The 21,527-nt window shown below is 44.2% G+C and overlaps 1 protein-coding gene across 1 annotated transcript; it reads left to right on the top strand.

The window, feature by feature from the left end:
- The first annotated feature begins 14,625 nt into the window (after nucleotides 1–14,625).
- On the top strand, nucleotides 14,626–15,573 carry LOC140896180 (olfactory receptor 52P1-like). The gene has a single exon (XM_073307556.2). It carries the CDS (start codon nucleotides 14,626–14,628, stop codon nucleotides 15,571–15,573), a length of 948 nt encoding a protein of 315 aa, XP_073163657.2.
- The last annotated feature ends 5,954 nt before the right edge of the window (nucleotides 15,574–21,527 follow it).

Below are 21,527 nucleotides of genomic sequence, written 5' to 3'. Positions count from 1 at the left end.
AAGTCACGTCCCAGTCTTCCCTACTTCTACTCTCTATGCCCCTGTTTATACAGCCGAAGGTAAATTGGAAATGACAAAGGAGAAAGACATCCTGGGAGCTCATGTGGAATTGTTTGTCTGCTATGACCCTCTTATGGGCCCTGGCCAATGGATTTGTCCCTCAGTAGATTCAGGAGAAAGCATAACTCAGTGTAATCATCTGGAAAAGGAAATGATCTTGGGTTCCTGTTTAATGATGTCATCGGAGGTTAATTCTCTGAGTTTCTGGTCATCTCAGTATGCTTAACCGGCAGCTTCACCCTGCTCAGCCATTATTCCCAGAGAGAAAGGATGGATCAGGGGTTAAAGTGTTATCCTGGGTCTCAGAAGAACTGGCTTCAGTTCCAGGCTCTTCCACAGATTCCTTCTGTGACCTTGGGCAATACAATTAGTCCCTCTATGCCTTAGCAATGTGTGTTTTATAATAGAGCTCTGTGTAAAGGTATACATCTTGGAAGAAGGGATGCTGGCCATCCTTACCTGATGAGGGACCCAATGCTGGGAAACAGTGACACTGAAAAAGACTTGAGGGTCATAGTGGATAATGAGTGGAACATGACCTCTGAGTGCAACACGATGGCTGAAAAAGCTTGTGCAATCTGGGATATACAACCAGGGGACTGTCAAGTAGAAATAAAGAGGTTATTTTACCTCTGTGTTTGGCACTGGTGCCACCCTTGTTCATAGAATCATAGAATCATAGAATCATAGAATATCAGGATTGGAAGGGACCTCAGGAGGTCATCTAGTCCAACCCCCTGCTCAAAACAGGACCAATCCCCAACTAAATCATCCCAGCCAGGGCTTTGTCAAGTCTGATCTTAAAAACCTCAAAGGAAAGAGATTCCACCACCTCCCTAGGTAACCCATTCCAGTGCTTCACCACCCTCCTAGTGAAAAAGATTTTCCTATAATCCAACCTAAACCTCCCCCACTGCAACTTGAGACAATTACTCCTCATTCTGTCATCTGCTACCACTGAGAACAGTCTAGAGCCGTCCTCTTTGGAACCACCTTTCAGGTAGTTGAAAGCAGCTATCAAATCCCCCCTCATTCTTCTCTTCCACAGATTAAACAATACCAGTTCCCTCATCCTCTCCTCATAAGTCATGTGTTCCAGTCCCCTAATCATATTTGTTGCCCTCCACTGGACACTTTCCAATTTTTTCACATCCTTCTTGTAGTGTGGGACCCAAAACTGGACACAGTACTCTAGATGAAGCCTCATCAATGTTGAATAGAGGGGAATGATCAGGTCCCTCAATCTGCTGGCAATGCCCCTACATATACATCCCAAAATGCCATTGGCCTTCTTGGCAACAAGGGCACACTGTTGACTCATATCCAGCTTCTCATCCACTGTAACCCCTAGATCTGTTTCTGCAGAACTGCTGCTGAGCCAGTCAGTCTGTAGCGGTGCATGGGATTCTTCCGTCCTAAGTGCAGGACTCTGCACTTGTTCTTGTTGAACCTCATCAGATTTCTTTTGGCCCAAACCTCTAATTTGTCTAGGTCCCTCTGTATCCTATCCCTACCCTCAAGCGTATCTACCACTCTTCCCATCTGCAAACTTGCAAAGGTGCAATCCATGCCATCTTCCAGATCGTTAATGAAGATATTGAACAAAACCAGACTCAGGACAACCCTTAGGGCACTCCGTGTGATACCAGCTGCCAACTAAATATGGAGCCATTGATGACTACCCGTTAAGCCAGACAATCTAGCCAGCTTTCTATCCACCTTATAGTCCATTCATTCAACCCATACTTCTTTAACTTGCTGGCAAGAATACTGTGGGAGACCATGTCAAAAGCTTTGCTAACGTCAAGCAACAACATGTCCACTGTTTTCCCCTCATCCACAGAGCCAGTTATCTCATTATAGAAGACAATTAGATTAGTCAGGCATGACTTGCCCTTGGTGAATCTATGCTGACTTTTCCTGATCACTTTCCTCTCCTCTAAGTGCTTCAGAATTGATTTCTTGAGGATGTGCTCCATGATTTTCCCAGGGACTGAGGTGAGGCTGACTGGCCTGTAGTTCCCAGGATTCTCCTTCTTCCCTTTTTTTAAAGATGGGCACTACAATAGCTTTTTTCCAGCTGGAATATTGTTTCCAGTTCTGGTGTCTACAGTTCAGGAAGGAAGTTGATTCTTTGGAAAGCGGTCAGAGAAGAGACACAAGAATTATTAAAGTATTAGAAAACTTGCCTTATAGTGACAAACTCAATGAGCGCAATATATTTAGCTTAATGAAGAGAAGGTTAAAGGTGACTTGATCACAGCCTGTAAGTACCTGCCTGGGAAACAAATATTTAACAATTGTCTCTTCAATCTATCAGAGAATGTTATAACAGGATCCAATGTCTGAAAGCTGAAGCTAGACACATTAAGACTGGAACTAAGGTATAATTCTTTTTGCAATGAGGATATTTACCATGTGTCAAGGTTCCTTCCCCATCTGAACTCTAGGGTAGAGATGTGGGGACCTGCATGAAAGACCCCCTAAGATTATTCTTATCAGTTTAGGTTAAAAACTTCCCCAAAATACAAACTTTGCCTTGTCCTTGAACCTTATGCTGCCACCACCAAGCGGTTTAAACAAAGAACAGGGAAAGAGCCCACTTGGAGACGTCTTCCCCCAAAATATCCCCCCAAGCCCTGCACCCCCTTTCCTGGGGAGGCTTGATAATAATCCTCACCAATTTGTACAGGTGAACACAGACCCAAATCCTTGGATCTTAAGAACAATGAAAAAGCAATCAGGTTCTTAAAAAAAGAATTTTAATTAAAGAAAAAGTAAAAGAATCACCTCTGTAAAATCAGGATGGTAAATATCTTACAGGGTTATAAGATTCAAAATATAGAGAATCCCTCTTGGCAAAACCTTAAGTTACAAAAAGACACAAAGATAGGACTATACATTCCATCCAGCACAGCTTATTTTACCAGCCATTAAACAAAAGGAAATCTAATGCATTTCTAGCTCGATTATTTACTAATTTAACAGAAGTTGGAAGGCTGCATTCCTGATCTGTTCCTGGCAAAAGCATCACACAGACAGATCCTTTGTCCCACCCCCCTCCAGATTTGAAAGTATCTTGTCCCCTCATTGGCCATTTTGGGTCAGGTGCCAGCGAGGTTACCTTTGCTTCTTATCCCTTTACAGGTGAAAGGGTTTTGTCTTTGGCCAGGAGGGATTTTATAGTACTGTATGCAGAAAGGTGGTTACCCTTCCCTTTATATTTGTAACACCATGGGAACAATTTAGAAAATGATGTAGTACATTCTACAGCACTGACAATTGTTAAATCAAGGAAGGATGTTATGCTAACAGTTCTGCTCTGTTATTGTGGATCAGGTCTCTGGCCTGTGCTATACAGGGGGACAGGTTAAGTGGTCACAATGGTGCCTTCTGGCCTTGGGATCTACCCAGTGGTTTTAATAGCACTGCCCTGCCGCACAGAGTGTTGTACTGGCAAATATGTTACAGATTGTGAGACCCTCGGATGCTCGAATAATTGGGACCAGAGCTAAGTGCCTTAAGGAAAATTCAGCTTTGTTTGCTTCATAAGGAGAGTTTGGGGCACTGGGTGGAGAACCTGAACTCTTCCCAAAACCCCTTCGTGATGAGGCCTGTCATTAGCACAGCACCTTTGACAAGGGAGTTCTGGGCCCCTCCTGCAGCTTGGCAGAAAGAGGGGGAATCAGGACATGCTTTCAGAGGCTGAAGGATCTGAAGAGCATTGCCTGGCCAAACAGAGCCCTGCTTGGCTACCCCTCGCTCTGATGCTGACCCATCCTGTTCCATGAGCAGTGAGAGCTGATCTAGCAATGGAAATAGACCTCACATCCTGCATCCCAATTACCATCATCACCAAGTTTATGGGGGAAGGAATTTTTTTGGGTCCTACAGAGAGCGAGCTGTAGGCACTTGGAGCTGGTCTTGGGTCACACTCATTTCTATTAAGAATGTGCATGATCCTCTGAGCTATGCCTCAAGAACCAGTGACTCTGTGAGCCAGTCACCAACATGTCTGGCTGTCTGCGCCATAGCCCTGTTCATTACAGCAGGAAGCTCTGTAGACCAGTGCAGAGGGAAATAGCATCTCTGCCAGTGATGGACTTTGTGACCAGAATAGTCCAATAATCTTTGTTTGTGGGTGCTTCACTTCAGATATGGCCAGAAGTGCCTCCTCTTGGGATTTTATTGACAGTCTCACACTCAAGGTGACTGACAGACTTAGCCAGGACCTGGTCAAGGTGTGGGAGGTATGACTCCAGGCCCCTGGAAGGGGTGGGGCCTTGGGCAGAAGGGGTGGGGCTGTGAGCTAGTCTCCTCCAGCCAGCCCTTAAGCACAGACCAGGGTCCTGGCAACAATTTAAGAAGGTGCTCTGGCTTCGGCCATTTCTACTACTCCAGGAGCGGCGGTAGCGGCTGGGAATCCCTGGCTCTTTTAAATAATCAGGCACTGGGGCAGCTGTCCCCTTTGCCCTCCCCTTCCTAGTCAGTGGCCCTGTTCACACTATTTCCTGACTGTCTTAAAGCCCCATTTTCTAGGATCAAGACACTGCATGGGAATCTCAGCTTTCGGTTTTCTTAAAAAACTTTATTTCAAAAAGTGAGTTGCAGAAAAGTTGAAAAACTGTAGTAGGTGCACCCCCGAGGCCCAGAAAGCAAAAGCAAATGAAAACAAAGTGCACATTAGAATATTTTTATATCTCATCCTTTTAATCCAATCTCATGGTTTTTTGGAGTGTGACTCATAAGTTTTGAATGGGGTATGACAATACTGCATACCTAGTTTAAAAGATCTGAAGAGCAATTAGCAAGAGATACAAAAACCAGCATTTTTTTAAAGTACATCAGAAGCAGGAAACCTGCCAAGCAATTAGTGGGGCCACTGGACAATTGAGGTGCTAAAGGAGCAGTCAAGGAAGATGAGTCTGTTGCAGAGAGGCTAAATTAATTCTTTGCATTCGTCTTCACTGCAGAGGATGTGAGGGAGATTCCCACACCTGAGCCATTCTTTTTAGGTGATAAATATGAAGAACTGTCCCACACTGATGTGTAAATGGAGGAGGTTGTGATGCAGCACCCAATACTCATCATAGTGGTATGATTATGAGATGATTATAACATAATTATGATGCATCAAGTACACGATATGTCTTGTGAAGTGTCTTTGGAAAAGTTTTGATTTACTGAATATGATTATCCTATTGGCATCCATGTATCATTTTTGTACCTGAAGTTATGCATAATGACTATGTATTTGTACTTCAGATGTGCTACCTCTTGGTAACACCCACAACTAGCCTTTCTGGAACATTAATGAAGAAGCTAGACAGGGATGTTGGCTCATCAACAAAGACAATGAACAAGGGAAGAGCTTAGCCACCCTGTGAACATTTCAGCCAGTCTATCAGTAATGGCTGCTATGACTCAGCACGGCATGCAAGGGCAGGGCACCAGAGCACATGACACTGGACTTCATTTTGGTACCTGTATTTTTCTACAAACTGACATGGAACTTGGCTTGAAACAAAGGGTTCCCACCATAAGGAAAGACTTTATGAAGTGGAGGATGATATCATCTCTTGGCCTCACTCCACAGGCAAGAGACTTCTTGTAAACCCTGGCAGAACAAAGACTGAATTAGGGAAGTAGTGGTCCAGGCCAAAGGGATTTCTATCCTGCGTATAAAAACTTGCTGGACTGCTTGTATCATCAGTCAGGGTGAGAAACTGCCATTCCATATCCTATCTAGTATGGTAGCCTTAGGTAATTTGCTTTGATCTGTTTTCTATCACTTATACTCACATAACATCTATCTTTCTGTAGTTAATAAACTTATCATAGAATCATAGAATATCAGGGTTGGAAGGGACCCCTGAAGGTCATCTAGTCCAACCCCCTGCTCGAAGCAGGACCAATTCCCAGTTAAATCATCCCAGCCAGGGCTTTGTCAAGCCTGACCTTAAAAACCTCTAAGGAAGGAGATTCTACCACCTCCCTAGGTAACACATTCCAGTGTTTCACCACCCTCTTAGTGAAAAAGTTTTTCCTAATATCCAATCTAAACCTCCCCCACTGCAACTTGAGACCATTACTCCTCGTTCTGTCATCTGCTACCATTGAGAACAGTCTAGAGCCATCTTCTTTGGAACCCCCTTTCAGGTAGTTGAAAGCAGCTATCAAATCCCCCCTCATTCTTCTCTTCTGCAGGCTAAACAATCCCAGCTCCCTCAGCCTCTCCTCATAACTCATGTGTTCCAGACCCCTAATCATTTTTGTTGCCCTTTGCTGGACTCTCTCCAATTTATCCACATCCTTCTTGTAGTGTGGGGCCCAAAACTGGACACAGTACTCCAGATGAGGCCTCACCAATGTCGAATAGAGGGGAACGATCACGTCCCTCGATCTGCTCGCTATGCCCCTACTTATACATCCCAAAATGCCATTGGCCTTCTTGGCAACAAGGGCACACTGCTGACTCATATCCAGCTTCTCGTCCACTGTCACCCCTAGGTCCTTTTCCGCAGAACTGCTGCCTAGCCATTCGGTCCCTGGTCTGTAGCTGTGCATTGGGTTCTTCCGTCCTAAGTGCAGGACCCTGCACTTATCCTTATTGAACCTCATCAGATTTCTTTTGGCCCAATCCTCCAATTTGTCTAGGTCCTTCTGTATCCTATCCCTCCCCTCCAGCGTATCTACCACTTCTCCCAGTTTAGTATCATCTGCAAATTTGCTGAGAGTGCAATCCACACCATCCTCCAGATCATTTATGAAGATATTGAACAAAACCGGCCCCAGGACCGACCCTTGGGGCACTCCACTTGATACCGGCTGCCAACTAGACATGGAGCCATTGATCACTACCCGTTGAGCCCGACAATCTAGCCAGCTTTCTACCCACCTTATAGTGCATTCATCCAGCCAATACTTCCTTAACTTGCTGACAAGAATACTGTGGGAGACCGTGTCAAAAGCTTTGCTAAAGTCAAGAAACAATACATCCACTGCTTTCCCTTCACCCACAGAACCAATAATCTCATCATAAAAGGCGATTAGATTAGTCAGGCATGACCTTCCCTTGGTGAATCCATGCTGGCTGTTCCTGATCACTTTCCTCTCATGCAAGTGCTTCAGGATTGATTCTTTGAAGACCTGCTCCATGATTTTTCTAGGGACTGAGGTGAGGCTGACTGGCCTGTAGTTCCCAGGATCCTCCTTCTTCCCTTTTTTAAAGATTGGCACTACATTAGCCTTTTTCCAGTCATCCGGGACTTCCCCCGTTCGCCACGAGTTTTCAAAGATAATGGCCAATGGCTCTGCAATCACAGCCGCCAATTCCTTCATCACTCTCGGATGCAACTCGTCCGGCCCCATGGACTTGTGCACGTCCAGCTTTTCTAAATAGTCCCTAACCACCTCTATCTCCACAGAGGGCTGGCCATCTCTTCCCCATTTCGTGATGCCCAGTGCAGCAGTCTGGGAGCTGACCTTGTTAGTGAAAACAGAGGCAAAAAAAGCATTGAGTACATTAGCTTTTTCCACATCCTCTGTCACTAGGTTGCCTCCCTCATTCAGTAAGGGGCCCACATTTTCCTTGGCTTTCTTCTTGTTGCCAACATACCTGAAGAAACCCTTCTTGTTACTCTTGACATCTCTTGCTAGCTGCAGCTCCAGGTGCGATTTGGCCCTCCTGATATCATTCCTACATGCCAGAGTAATATTTTTATACTCTTCCCTGGTCATATGTCCAACCTTCCACTTCTTGTAAGCTTCTTTTTTATGTTTCAGATCCGCTAGGATTTCACCATTAAGCCAAGCTGGTCGCCTGCCATATTTACTATTCTTTCGACTCATTGGGATGGTTTGTCCCTGTAACCTCAACAGGGATTCCTTGAAATACAGCCAGCTCTCCTGGACTCCTTTCCCCTTCAAGTTAGTCCCCCAGGGGATCCTGGCCATACGTTCCCTGAGGGAGTCGAAGTCTGCTTTTCTAAAGTCCAGGGTCCGTATCCTGCTGCTTACCTTTCTTCCCTGCGTCAGGATCCTGAACTCAACCAACTCATGGTCACTGCCTCCCAGATTCCCATCCACTTTTGCTTCCCCCACTAATTCTACCCGGTTTGTGAGCAGCAGGTCAAGAAAAGCGCCCCCCCTAGTTGGCTCCTCTAGCACTTGCGCCAGGAAATTGTCCCCTACGCTTTCCAAAAACTTCCTGGATTGTCTATGCACCGCTGTATTGCTCTCCCAGCAGATATCAGGAAAATTAAAGTCACCCATGAGAATCAGGGCATGCGATCTAGTAGCTTCCGGATGCATACCTTGGAAACTGCAGCAGACTTTATATACACACAGAGAATATGAAACAATACCCCCTCCCACCCCACTGTCCTGCTGGTAATAGCTTATCTAAAGTGATCATCAGGTTGGGCCATTTCCAGCACAAATCCAGGTTTTCTCACCCTCCACCCCCCCACACACAAATTCACTCTCCTGCAGCAGGGTATAAGTAGGGGCATAGCGAGCAGATCGAGGGACTTGATCGTTCCCCTCTATTCAACATTGGTGAGGTCTCATCTGGAGTACTGTGTCCAGTTTTGGGCCCCACACTACAAGAAGGATGTGGATAAATTGGAGAGAGTCCAGCAAAGGGCAACAAAAATGATTAGGGGTCTGGAACACATGAGTTATGAGGAGAGGCTGAGGGAGCTGGGATTGTTTAGCCTGCAGAAGAGAAGAATGAGGGGGGATTTGATAGCTGCTTTCAACTACCGGAAAGGGGGTTCCAAAGAGGATGGCTCTAGACTGTTCTCAATGGTAGCAGATGACAGAATGAGGAGTAATGGTCTCAGGTTGCAGTGGGGGAGGTTTAGATTGGATATTAGGAAAAACTTTTCCACTAGGAGGGTGGTGAAACACTGGAATGCGTTACCTAAAGAGGTGGTAGAATCTCCTTCCTTAGAGGTTTTTAAGGTCAGGCTTGACAAAGCCCTGGCTGGGATGATTTAACTGGGAATTGGTCCTGCTTCGAGCAGGGGGTTGGACTAGATGACCTTCTGGGGTCCCTTCCAACCCTGATATTCTATGATTCTATGATTCTATGATTGGATAGAGGGCAGGGGAGTTTGGGGTGGTGGTTAGGGGCTGGGGGTGTGGATAGGGGTTGGGGCAGTCAGAGTGTGGGGAACAGAGGATTGATTGGGGCAGGAGTTCCGGTGGGCAGTCAGGAAGGAGCGGGGGTTGGATGGGGCAGCAGGGGGCAGTCAGAGGCAGGGGATCCAGGGGCAGTCAGGGAACAGGGAGCAGGGGGAGTGGATGGGGCAGCGGTCCCGGGGGGACCATCAGGGAATTGGGGGTTTGGATGGGGCAGGAGACCCGGGGGGACGGGACGGATAGGAGTTGGGGGCCGGGCCACAACCCCCTCCCCTAACCGGCCCTCCATACCATTTCTGAAACCTGGTGCGTACCTCAGGGCAAAAAGTTTACCTGCCCCTGGTGTACTATCTACCCAGCCACCCTGGCACGTACAGGGTATCAGGCACAATAGAGAGCTAACATTAACCCTCGTTTTCTTGCTAATCAACTATAATGTTTTCAATATACACAAATACACAGAGTAGCCAATTCTTCTCTGGCTCAGCACAGATCTCAAGAGTTCTCCTCTCCCTTGGGAAGACCCCTTAATTACTGTTTGCTGCTAAAGCTGGATAAACAGCACAGAAGAACAGACAGGCTTGTCTCCAGCCTGTTTACATCCAGATGCCTCTTCTCCGCTAGAGTCTGAGTGAACCCCACTGGGATAGCACAGAGCTATATAATATAATGTGCACATCACGCTGTCAGTTCTCAGTTTGTAATGTGAGACAGATGTGGGACACAACTATCTGAGGGGAATTCCTAGGGAAGACTCGTCTGTCTCGGAATTCACTGCTCCCCATCTCTTGCTGAGGAGTTTACCTGCTCGACAAACCCCATGCAACGTGGGCATGATGAGATAGAGAGTAAGTCTGTGGTCTTTTCCACTGTGCACAGCCATGAAACATACCTGGGCCGTTGCCTCAGGACTTGAGCTTGCTCCGGTATCATGGGCCAGAATGTCCCTGTTTGCTGTGTCCCCATGGCTGATGGCCTTGAGCCCCAATGTGGCTACATTCCAGTGGCACAGGGGCTCCTTCAGGATGAAAGGTGTTAGAGGATGTGTGATACAAGGCCAAATTCTCTGGCTGTAGCTCATTGTTTGGTCAAGCGCCACTGAATCAAAGCTCCCCTTGGAGTAAGAATTGAGTAAATACCTCAGGAGCGAGCAGTGAGTTAATGCATAGACACTGTCCTCCTCCTCTTAAATTTCAGGGCTCTGGTAGTTAATAGGTGCATGGAGAGGGGGGAATGCTCACCTGCCTTTATCTGCTGGAAAGCATGGAGATGCTCGGGCTCTTCACTGGAACAATTATAAGAATTTTTCAACATGGGCAAGACATTTTCTCTCCTAACTTAATTCAAGAAGTTGCTTGTACTGTTATGCTGGAAAATTTCAAAAAAACAATTCAGCCAGATGCAGACACCCAGTGTGGAATATTTCAGTCCAAAAGGTTAAACTTCGACAAACTTATAAGCAACTGAAAATGAGGTCTCCTAATTGAAGGTGTCAGGCAGCCTTAACTGAAGTTGGTGACACCAGCACAACCCACAACGGCCAATACATTTGTGAATTACATCAAGCTAAACTCTTCTTTCCAATAAAGACAGTGGCAGGGAGTTCCACAGACTAAATATGGATTATGTAAACAACTTTCTTTTCTGAATGTGATATGTTCAGACTTTCAGTGTAATTCCGTATTCCCTTGTTTGAGTGTTATGATACACAGTAAATATGAATGTCTGATCTACTTTCTTTATCAATAAAGATACTTTCTTTATCTTTAGCTGTGAATTCCTGTATAACACGGGCCACTAAATTTCACCCATTTCCCCCTGTATTGAGCTCCATGGCTTCTGTTTGACTAAGACTTGGTCTACACTAGGATTTTACATTATGGACTCACAGAGCTATAGGGTTAGAAGGGACCGCAAGGGTCATCAAATCTGACCCCTGCCAAGATGCAGGATTTGTTGTGTCTTAGTCATGCCAGACAGATAGTTAGCCACTTCCTTTGGAAAACTTTCAGCGAAGGAGATCGAACAACCTTCCCTGGCATCTGTTACTTTGTCCTACTTTTCTTACATTAGAAAGTGCTTCCTGAGATTTCATCTAAATCTGCCATGCTGTAGTTTGAACCCATTGCCTCTTGTCCTGAGCTTTCTGGCAAGAGAGATCAACTTTACTCCACATTTTTAAGGAAGGCTTTCAAGTATTTGAACACTGCTATTGTGTCCTCTCTTAATCTAATCTTTTAGAAACTAAACATACCTGGTTCCTTCAGTTTACTCATATGTCTTGTACTCCCTCCCTTTGATCATCTTTGCCACTCGCCTCTGGATCCTCTACAGTTACTCTACATCCTTTGTATTCAGCGGTGACCAAAACTGGGCACAGTACTCCAGAAGAGGACTAACAAGCGACAAGTAGAATGGTAATATCACCGCTCATGACCTGCATGCTATGCCTCTGATAATGCAACTTAACATTGCATTTTCATTTTTTTGAAGCAGCAAAAATAATCCACACCCCTGAGAGATGTAGCTATATCACATTAACCCTGGTGTAGACAGCATGAAGTCAATAGAAGAATTCTTCCATCTACCTAGCTACCACCTCTCAGGGAGGTGGATTACCTACGCTGATGGGAGAACCCCTGCTGTCGGTGTAAGTGATGTCTACAATGAATCGCTACGGCCGCACCGCTGTAATGCTTTCAGTGTGGAGAAGCCCTGAAGCAGATCTTCCAGGAAAGCATCCAGTCTTCATCAGCAGATGATGGGGAGTTGGAGAATCCACCACTTCCATTTCCAGTGTATTCCAACACTTAATCACCTTCAATGCTAAACCTTTGGCCCTTATTTCTAACTGGAGATTGTCTGTTTTCAGCTTCCAGGCATTGGGTCTTGCTCTGCTCCTCTCTGCTAGATTTCAGAGCCCATTAGTACCCAGGGTTTTCTCCCCATGAAAGTCTTTGTTTGATCCTCTTTTTGATAAGATAAATAGATTAAGCTCATGAAGACTCAATGTCAGAGGCATTTTCTCCAGCTGCCAATCATTTTTGTTGTTTTTTTTAATGTACCCTCTCCCATTTTTTAAGATCCTTTTGGAAAAGTGGAACCTAGGACTGCATGCAGTCAGTTTCACCAATGCCATATGGAGAGGTAAAATCCTTTCGCTGCTCCAACTCACCACTCCCTTGTTTATGCATCAGAGGATCTCCTCAGCCCTTTCCACCACAACATCACACTGGGAGCTCATGGGGAGTTGGTTCTCCACAGTCACCCCTAAATCCTTTTCAGGGTCCCTGCATGTAATACTATAGTGCCCTAGTCTGTGGGTCAGGCTTGAATTCCCAGTTCTGAGAGGATAATTTTGCATTTAACTGTATTAAAACATTGTGTATGCATGGGCTCAGCTCACCAAGCCCTCCACAGCGATAAATATGCCTGCCATGTTCTCCTCATTGTAACCAATCTGCCAGGCTTTGTATCATCCACAAATTTTATTTTCACTGATTTTCTTTTTGCTTCCAAATCATTGATGGAAACATTGAATAGCATCAGGCCGAAAACTGATCCCTGCAGAATACCACTAGAAACACCCCCATTCGTTGAAGAAGTGAGCTGTAGCTCACGAAAGCTTATGCTCTAATAAATTGGTTAGTCTCTAAGGTGACACAAGTCCTCCTTTTCTTTTTGACTTATAACTGCTTTCTGAGATCTGTCGCTTATCCAGTTTTTAATCCATTTAACATGTACTAAAAGCTATTGCATTGTGTTCATTTTTTATCTGAATGTTTCCCCTACTAAATCAAATGCGTCAGAGAAATCAAAGTCTTTTGCATCTGCATCATTCCCTTGATCAACCAAACGTGTACTCTCATTAAAGGATGAAATTGGGTTTATTTGACAAAACTGGTTTTCCATAAACCATGGTGTGGACTGTCATTACTTATATTCCTCAACTTGTTTTTTAACTAATCCCACACCAGGATTTTTTTCCATTTTTTCCTCACCTTCTCAAAGATTTGCAATAAACTTTCCCTTTTATTTTGTTATAGTTTACATTTAACACTGAACTGTCCTCTACTTGCCATTTTTCTTTGTCTCTGTTGCTGCCTGATTGCATACTTCTGGTTCCGAATGAGGTGTGTGGTTGATCTGGGAGATTGTAACCTGTGTTCGTAATTCTAATGTACTACAGTAGATGCTGTTTAAAATCCTCCTCGACTGCTAATGCACTGAAAATATTTCATCACTTCAGGTGATAGAAGCACTTGATCCTGCTTCAGAAAAAAAATTTCTTGAACACATCTACTGTTTCTTCAACACTAACAAGTTTCCTTTCTCTTTGCTACATGTTGCTTTCAGCCTCTTAATTGCTGTCTGTATTTTGTCTTTGAACCCAGTTATTGTCCAAATTCTCTGCTTTTTTGACTGTGGAATTTTGGCTTTGTAATAATCTCTTCTTAAAGAAGTCTCAGTTTTCATTCCCATTTTTTGGTCTTTGTTGATAATTTGCCTCAGCTTTGGAGAACTTGTCCTTTCGAAGAACTAAATGTCTTTAGATGTTACTGGTTGGGAACGTCTTCTCTGTTTGTCCATTTGAATGTAATCAGTTCCATTCTTTATTTTGTTCTCCTCTATCAAATGTCCCTTTTCTTGTTTCTTCTCTAAACTAAACAGTCCCAGACTTTTCAGTCTGTCCACATAGGGCAACCTCCCACATTCACAGAGCCTGTCTTGGAACTCCCCTTTCTATCTGCTATGTCCTTGGGTGACCACAATGGAGTGCTTATCCAGAGCAGGTTATTCTCTGCCCCATTCCTTGGGCATCCGAACATTATCTTTGTTTTGGCTACTACTGTGAATAAGCAGGTGTTTTCATGGCACTGCTAACAGTGAGGCCCAGGTATTTTCCCTGGGGTATGTTCTATTTGGGATATTTGCCCCTGGCACCTGTCTTGGCAAAGGTTTGGGTTTTTTCCACTCTCAGGTTTTGAGCAACTGGGTGTATGGGCAAGTCCCTACAGCATGGACCCTGTAGCCTGGCTTTCATTGCATTTCCACACCTTTATTTCCTGCTGGTGCCTTTTCAGGTTTCCCTCAACACAACGTGTAGGAATGATTGATGCATGGAGCACAATAAAAATGGAATTGGCATTAGTAGGGTTAAAGTTTTTCATAATTCATTTATCTCAATAATGAAAATGGCATTTCTCTGTTTGTGAAGATTGAGCAATCTATTTCACCCATGAAAACAGCCTCCAGCTGTGCATGTTGTGTCTCATATTAACATTGTTTCTCCATCCAGGCATTTGTCCTGCGACCTTCACGCTAGACCCTGGGCACCTACAGGAAGACAGGGGAACATACGGTACATGCAGGAGACACTGTTCTGCCTCAGAGTTGGACACTTTCTCCCCCTACTCCATGTCAGATTCCAACACAACCGACTTCACCAACCCCTCCACCTTCATCTTGCTGGGCATTCCTGGCCTGGAGGCTGCCCATGTCTGGATCTCCATCCCCTTCTGCACCATGTACATCATAGCCATCTTGGGGAACTTCATCATCCTGTTCATCGTGAAGACGGAGCCGAGCCTCCATGGGCCCATGTACTATTTCCTCTGCATGCTGGCCATCACCGACCTGGTCCTGTGCACAAGCACAGTTCCCAAAATGATGAGCATCTTCTGGTTCAATTCCAGGGAGATCGATTTCAGTGCCTGTCTCACCCAGATGTTCTTCATTCATTGCTTCTTTGCAATAGAGTCTGGGATCTTCATGGCCATGGCTTTTGATCGCTACGTGGCCATCTGCGATCCACTGAGACACTCCACCACCCTGAGAAACCCAGTTGTGGCCAAGATTGGCCTAGCTGTGGTTTTGCGTGGTAGCATGCTTGCACTGCCCTGTCCCTTGTTGGCAAGGCAGTTGCCATATTGCAGAACCAATATCATCCTGCACACATGCTGCGAGCACATAGCCGTGGTGAATCTGGCCTGCGCTGACACCCGCATCAGTAGTTACTATGGCCTCATTGTGGCAAGCTCAGCCATTTGTCTAGATATGTTTTTTATAGCTGTGTCCTATACCCAGATCCTCAGGGCCATCTTCAGCCTCCCCACAAAGGATGCCCGGCTCAAGACTTTTGGGACCTGTGGCTCCCACCTCTTTGCCATTTTAGCCTTTTACATCCCAGGTCTCTTCACTCTCCTCACGTATCGGTTTGGCCACCATGTGGCCCTGCATTTCCACATTCTCTTTGCTAATGTGTGCCTACTGGTACCCCCCATGCTAAATCCCATCATTTTTGGTGTGAGGACGAAACAGATCCGGGACAGGATGCTCCGGCTCTTTTCACATAAAGGGACCTAATTTTTTCTCCTAATGCTCTGGCTCTCAGACCGAGCTCTGCACTGAGCTGGCTTGTGACATGGTGTTGGGCCCTCTTCCCTGGATCACATACAGGACAGTCTGAGAGGCATTAAACCCTTTCTTGACCATACTGTGCTGGCTTAGCATGACAAACAGAGGAACTGGTCTGTGTACAACTCACTGAGCTGACACCTTTCAAATTGCTTTTAACTTGGCCACCAAGGCCCCACTCCTTGCCCACATCTTCCACCAAGGCCCTACCCCTGCTCTGCCTCTTCCCTCCCAAAGGCCATGCCCCTGTCACTTGCTCCTCCTGTCCCCCTGTCACTCTCTGGATCATCTCTATGTCCCTCCCCACGAGCTGCAAGCACGCCATTTCAGATTTTGGTAGGGGTGACATCTTTAACCCCAATTCAAGGTGCTACTTAGGCTCTCGGAAGTCTAAGTTTTTTGGCAGATAACTTAGAAAAGAGCTGACAGGAGCACTTTATCTAATTCATATATATATATATATATATATATATATATATATATATATATATATATATATATATATATATATATATATATATATATATATAAGTAAATATTAGAACCACTCATGTGATACTTTGAAAATGAAAACCAGCAGGATCTTTTTCAGGGGATAAGGCAATACGCCACTTTTATTCTGAATACAGAAAGAATCAAAGTAAGCAATCAGTTATAGCTATAACATTCTATTCACTCACACATTCATTCACACACAGTCAAGTTCTTCCAGGTTGTTGTTATAGTTACCAGCCTAGCAGTGCTCGTGCCAAGTCATTGGCCAGGTGGCCTGGAGACGAGGATGGAGTCAGGCCTTGTCACATGCGCATCTGATGAAACTGGAAGTTGTTTGCAGAACCAGACCCAAAGTCTTCAGTCTTTTGGGTCTGTCTTTACAGGGTTTCATCCTCATACAAGTCTATTGGGTTTGCCTCGTCATGCTGTTCTCACATTTGAAGTGATACTCAATCACGCAGATGGCACAGGAATGATAGTTAGTTGTTATTTTGCTCTTTGGTTCTTTGGTCCCGCTGCCCTTGGGGCAGCTGGGGCTGGATTCCGGTGTACCTTCAGGGTTATCGGGTTATCTCGCCCAGCGCATTCTTCGGCCAAATGGTCCTCTCGGAGGGTAGTTGCTTTTCTTCCTCCAGATGCTGTGTTATTTATTATGATTCTAAGGCTGGCACCTCAACCCAAGTGTGATTGTGGTTGTATGTTTGGATGGGTTTTATTACCCATCCAAACATACAACCACAATCACACTTAATATTTTCTTTCGATCATATCTACATTTTATTATCAATTCATTCTTTAACATAACCATTCTAAAATAATAGAGGCATGACAGACTCCAATAAAGCTATTCATATCACTTGTTACCTACAAAAAGAAAAGAAGCAAGATAAAAAAAATGCAAGAGTGGGGGTTAACAGATCTTATTCCTGAGTTGAGGAAAACAGTTGTAACAGCAGCTGTCCTTAAAGGTAATCTTATCACGTTAGAACAGACTTTTTGTTTCGGGATGTGCTTCTACTTGCAACATGGACCTTGTAAACTGACAGGCATATTTCTTTCTAATGGGCATGCCAAATCTGGGCCTCTTCTGAGCCATTCTTTCTCACACTTTCTCATAACATAAACATATTAATTGTTACTTTAATCCAACACTCAGCTCTGGTACTAACATACTCTGGCATTCTGTGGCAACTCACTTAAGGGACACTGCTTAGGTTTAAAATGTTAATGCATATTCTTTCTTTGTTACTAACTCTGTGGATGAAGAGACCCTGTCAGTCACTCCTGGGTTACAGCTCAGCTCTAGGAGGGAAGAGGGTTCTGGTGCATTACAGCGGGGGCAGATATATCTGGGGTCTATGTGAGCATGAGAATGACCATACTGGGTAAAACCAATGGTCCATCTAGCCCAGTATCCTGTTCTCTGACAGTGGCCAATACCATGTGCTTCAGAGGAAATGAACAGAACAAGCAATCATCGAATGATTCACCCCTGTCCCCCACTCCCAGGTTGTGGAAAATAGATGCTATGGACATGCAGAACATGGTGTTGGATCCCTGCCCATCCTGGCCAATAAAAATGATGGATCTATTGTCCATGAACTTATCTAGTTCTTATTGCAATCTGTGAAGAAATTATTTCTTTTGTTTGTTTTAAATCTGCTGATGATTAATTTCATTGGGTGATCCCTAGTTTGTGTGTTGTGAGGAGTAAATTACACTTCCTTATTCAATTTCTCCACACCTGTCATGATTTTATAGAACATCTATCATATCAATCTCTCCTCATACAGAAGGCATTCTGTACCCCTAATCATTTCTGTTGTCCTTCTCTGTACCTTTGCCTCTTTTAGTGTATCTTTTTTTGAGATGGGGCAACCAGATCTGTGCACAGTATTCAAGATGTACATCACAGAATCACAGAACTGGAAGGGACCTTGAGAGGTCATCAAGTCCAGTCCCCTGCACTCATGACAGTACCAGCACCATTTATAACATCCCTGACAGGTGTCTGTCCAACCCGCTCACAAAAATCTCCAATCATGGAGATTCCACAGCCTCCCTAGGCAATTTATTCCAATGCTTAAGCACCCTGACAGTTAGGAATATTTTCCTAATATCCAACCTAACCTCCTTTGCTGCAATTTAAGTCCGTTGCTTCTTGTCCTATCAGAGGTTAAGGAGAATAATTTTTCTCCCTCCTTGTAACAATCTTTTAGGTATTTGAAAACTGTTATCATGTCACAGGATCATAGAATCATAGAATATCAGGGTTGGAAGGTGTGACAGGTTGGATCACAAAAACTCCCTTGGGGTTGCCAACTGATGTGCCAAGACTACTTCTGCCCCTGATTTCCTGTTCTGGCTGCTTGGGACTTCAGTACCCAGCCTGGTTTGAGCCAGACCCACTAGCCTGCTGCAATCCCAGACCCACCTCTGAACCACGTCCCACAAACTGCAAGCTTAATTGAAAGCAGCTTTAGAGGTGTTCCTGTCTTTAACACTCAGATGCCTAACTCCCAATGGTGTCTAAACCCCAAATACCTCTGTTTTATCCTGTATAAAGCTTCTACAGGGCAAACTCATAAATTGTTCTCCCTCTATAATATTGATAGAGAGATATGCACAGCTGTTTGCTCCTTCCCCTCTTCCCCCGCCCTCCCCAGGTATTAATACATACTCTGGGTTAATTAATAAGTAAAAAGTGATTTTATTAAATACAGAAAGTAGTATTTCAGTAGTTCCAAGTAGTACCAGACAGAACAAAGTGAATTACCAAGCAAAATAAAATAGAACATGCAAGTCTATGACTAATACAGTAAGAAAACTAAATACAGTTAAAATCTCAGCCTCAGAAGTGTTCCAGAAAGCTTCCTTTTACAGACTAGTCTCCTTCTAGTCTGGGTCCAGCAATCACTCACATCCCCTGTAGTTACTGTCCTTTGTTCCAGTTTCTTTCAGATATCCTTGGGGTTGGAGAGGCTGTCTCTTGGGCCAGCTGAAGATCAAATGGAGGGGTCTCTCAGGGGTTTAAATAAACTTTTTCTTGTGGGTGGAGACCCCCTCCTCTCTCCTATGCAAAGTTCAGCTCCAAGATGGAGTTTTGGAGTCACATGGGCAAGTCGCATATCCATGCATGACTCAGAACTTATAGGTAGCAGCCATGGTTCAAATGCTGCCTTGAACGTCTTCAAATAGACTTCTTATGTAGATTAGAGCCTTCCAAGATCCATTGTCCATTAAGTGCTTCTTGACTGGACACTTAACTTGCCCATTCCTTTTTCAAGAATCTGACCAAATGCTTTATTAAGGCTACTGTCAAGGTTCCTTCCCCACTCTGAATTCTAGGGTACAGATGTGGGGACCTACATGCAATAAAGGCACACTGTTGACTCATATCCAGCTTCTTGTCCACGCTAACCCTTAGGTCCTTTTCTGCAGAACTGCTGCCTAGCCACTTGGTCCCTAGTCTTAAGCGCAGGACTCTGCACTTCTCCTTGTTGAACCTCACCAGATTGTCCACTCAAAAGACTGTCCCCCTCTCAGTCTTTTCTTTCTTAGACTAAACAAACTCAGTTCTTTCAATCTTCCCTCATAGGTCAAGTTTTCCAGACCCCTAATCATTCTTGTTGCTTTTCTCTGGACTCTCTTCAATTTGTCCATATTTTTCCTTAACTGTGGCACCCAGAACTGGACACAATACTCCAGTTGAAGCTAAATCAGCACAAATGTACCATACATTTATAAAAAGAAAAGGAGTACTTGTGGCACCTTAGAGACTAACCAATTTATTTGAGCATAAGCTTTCATGAGCTACAGCTCATTCATCCAATGACGTGAGCTGTAGCTCATGAAAGCTTATGCTCAAATAAATTGGTTAGTCTCTAAGGTGCCACAAATACTCCTTTTCTTTTTGTGAATACAGATTAACACGGCTGCTACCCTGAAACCTGTCATAGATTTATAGAGGCAATATGATATTTTCTGTTTCATTATTTATCCCTTTCCTAATACTTCCCAACATTCTGTACGCTTTTCTGATTTCCACTGTTGTTTTCAGAGAAATATCCACAATCACTCCAAGATTTTTTTACTTTCTAACTTAGACCCTATCATTTTGTCTGTATAGTTGGCATTGTATTTTGCCATGTACATTATTTTGCATTTATCAACACTTAATTTCATCTGCCATTATGTTGCCCCATCACCCAGTTTTGTGAGATCTCTTTGTAGCTCTTTGCTATCTGCTATGGATTTAACAATCTTGATTAATTTTATGCTATCTGCTAATTTTGCCACCTCACTCTTTATCCCTTTTTCAAGATCATTGATGAGTATATTGAACCTCACTGGTTCTCGTATAGACCCCTGGGGGACAGCACTATTTACCTCTTTCCATTCTCACCAGGTGTTCTTACCTTTCATTCCTATCTTTTAATGGGGAGGCCTGATATTGCTTTTAGGATCATCTAACAAGCCTTAATTTAATTTAATGACCAGCCCTTTGTTATCCTAATCATCCTGCCTCTGTTCATAAACAAACTTCCTGTCCTAAAGGCAGAAGCTGGGAGGATCTCTTTATAAATAGGTTGGTCATTAAAGACTATCAGCCCTAACAAGATCTTGCCCAGACAGAAGAAAGGAGTAACTGCATTCTAGATAAAGCCAGTTTTCTTCAGTGTCTCAGCAGTGGGGTGGGCATGGAAGGAATGGAACCTCCACAGAAGAGTGGAAAAAGAGAGGTGGTGTAAGTCCAGCCCTTTCAAAACACAGAGAGAGAATGAGCCAGAAGAAACTGGGGCAGGAGAGAGGCACAAGGGCTGCAGAGGAGGCTCTTTTTTTGCAGGGCTATGGCTGCAGCAGAGATACAGACTGCAGCTCGAGAAGAAGCCACGAGTATTGCACATGTGCTGGGTAGCAGGGAAAACACTCTTTCAGTTTCCTTTGCTCTGTACCTCGGTTTGTTTTTCTCCTGTGGTACAGACCAGAATGCAGTCTTTTCAGGACATGGATGCATGTCTTATTTAAAATAGAAAATTAGAGCTCAGAGAGCTCTAGTTCTATAAATGTATTGCTGTAATCCTCTATACCCCAAAGCAACACATCTTTTGCCTGTACTTTTCCATTAACCATACTGAGGGCTTTGTTTGGGACAATGAACTTGAAAAAGACTTTGACTGGGGAGGTGGTTGCAGAAAACCCAGTCCATGTATGGAAGAATGGAGAACTGTTTACACCATCAGGATGAGACAGTGCATGATTCAAAACCTGTCTCTTTTATAGCACACAGATTGCAATTTTGCTTTATGGTAATCTACTTTGATCTGTACACTTGTTACTTATAATCACTTAATATCTATCTTTCTGTAATTTATACATCTGATGTCAATTTTTTACATATGTAACAA

Source organism: Lepidochelys kempii, chromosome 1, assembly GCF_965140285.1.
Source record: "Lepidochelys kempii isolate rLepKem1 chromosome 1, rLepKem1.hap1, whole genome shotgun sequence".
In the NCBI taxonomy this organism is placed as follows: Eukaryota; Metazoa; Chordata; order Testudines; family Cheloniidae; genus Lepidochelys; species Lepidochelys kempii.
The sequence above is the reverse complement of the archived record's forward strand: the minus strand, read 5'-3'. Positions and strand labels throughout refer to the sequence as shown.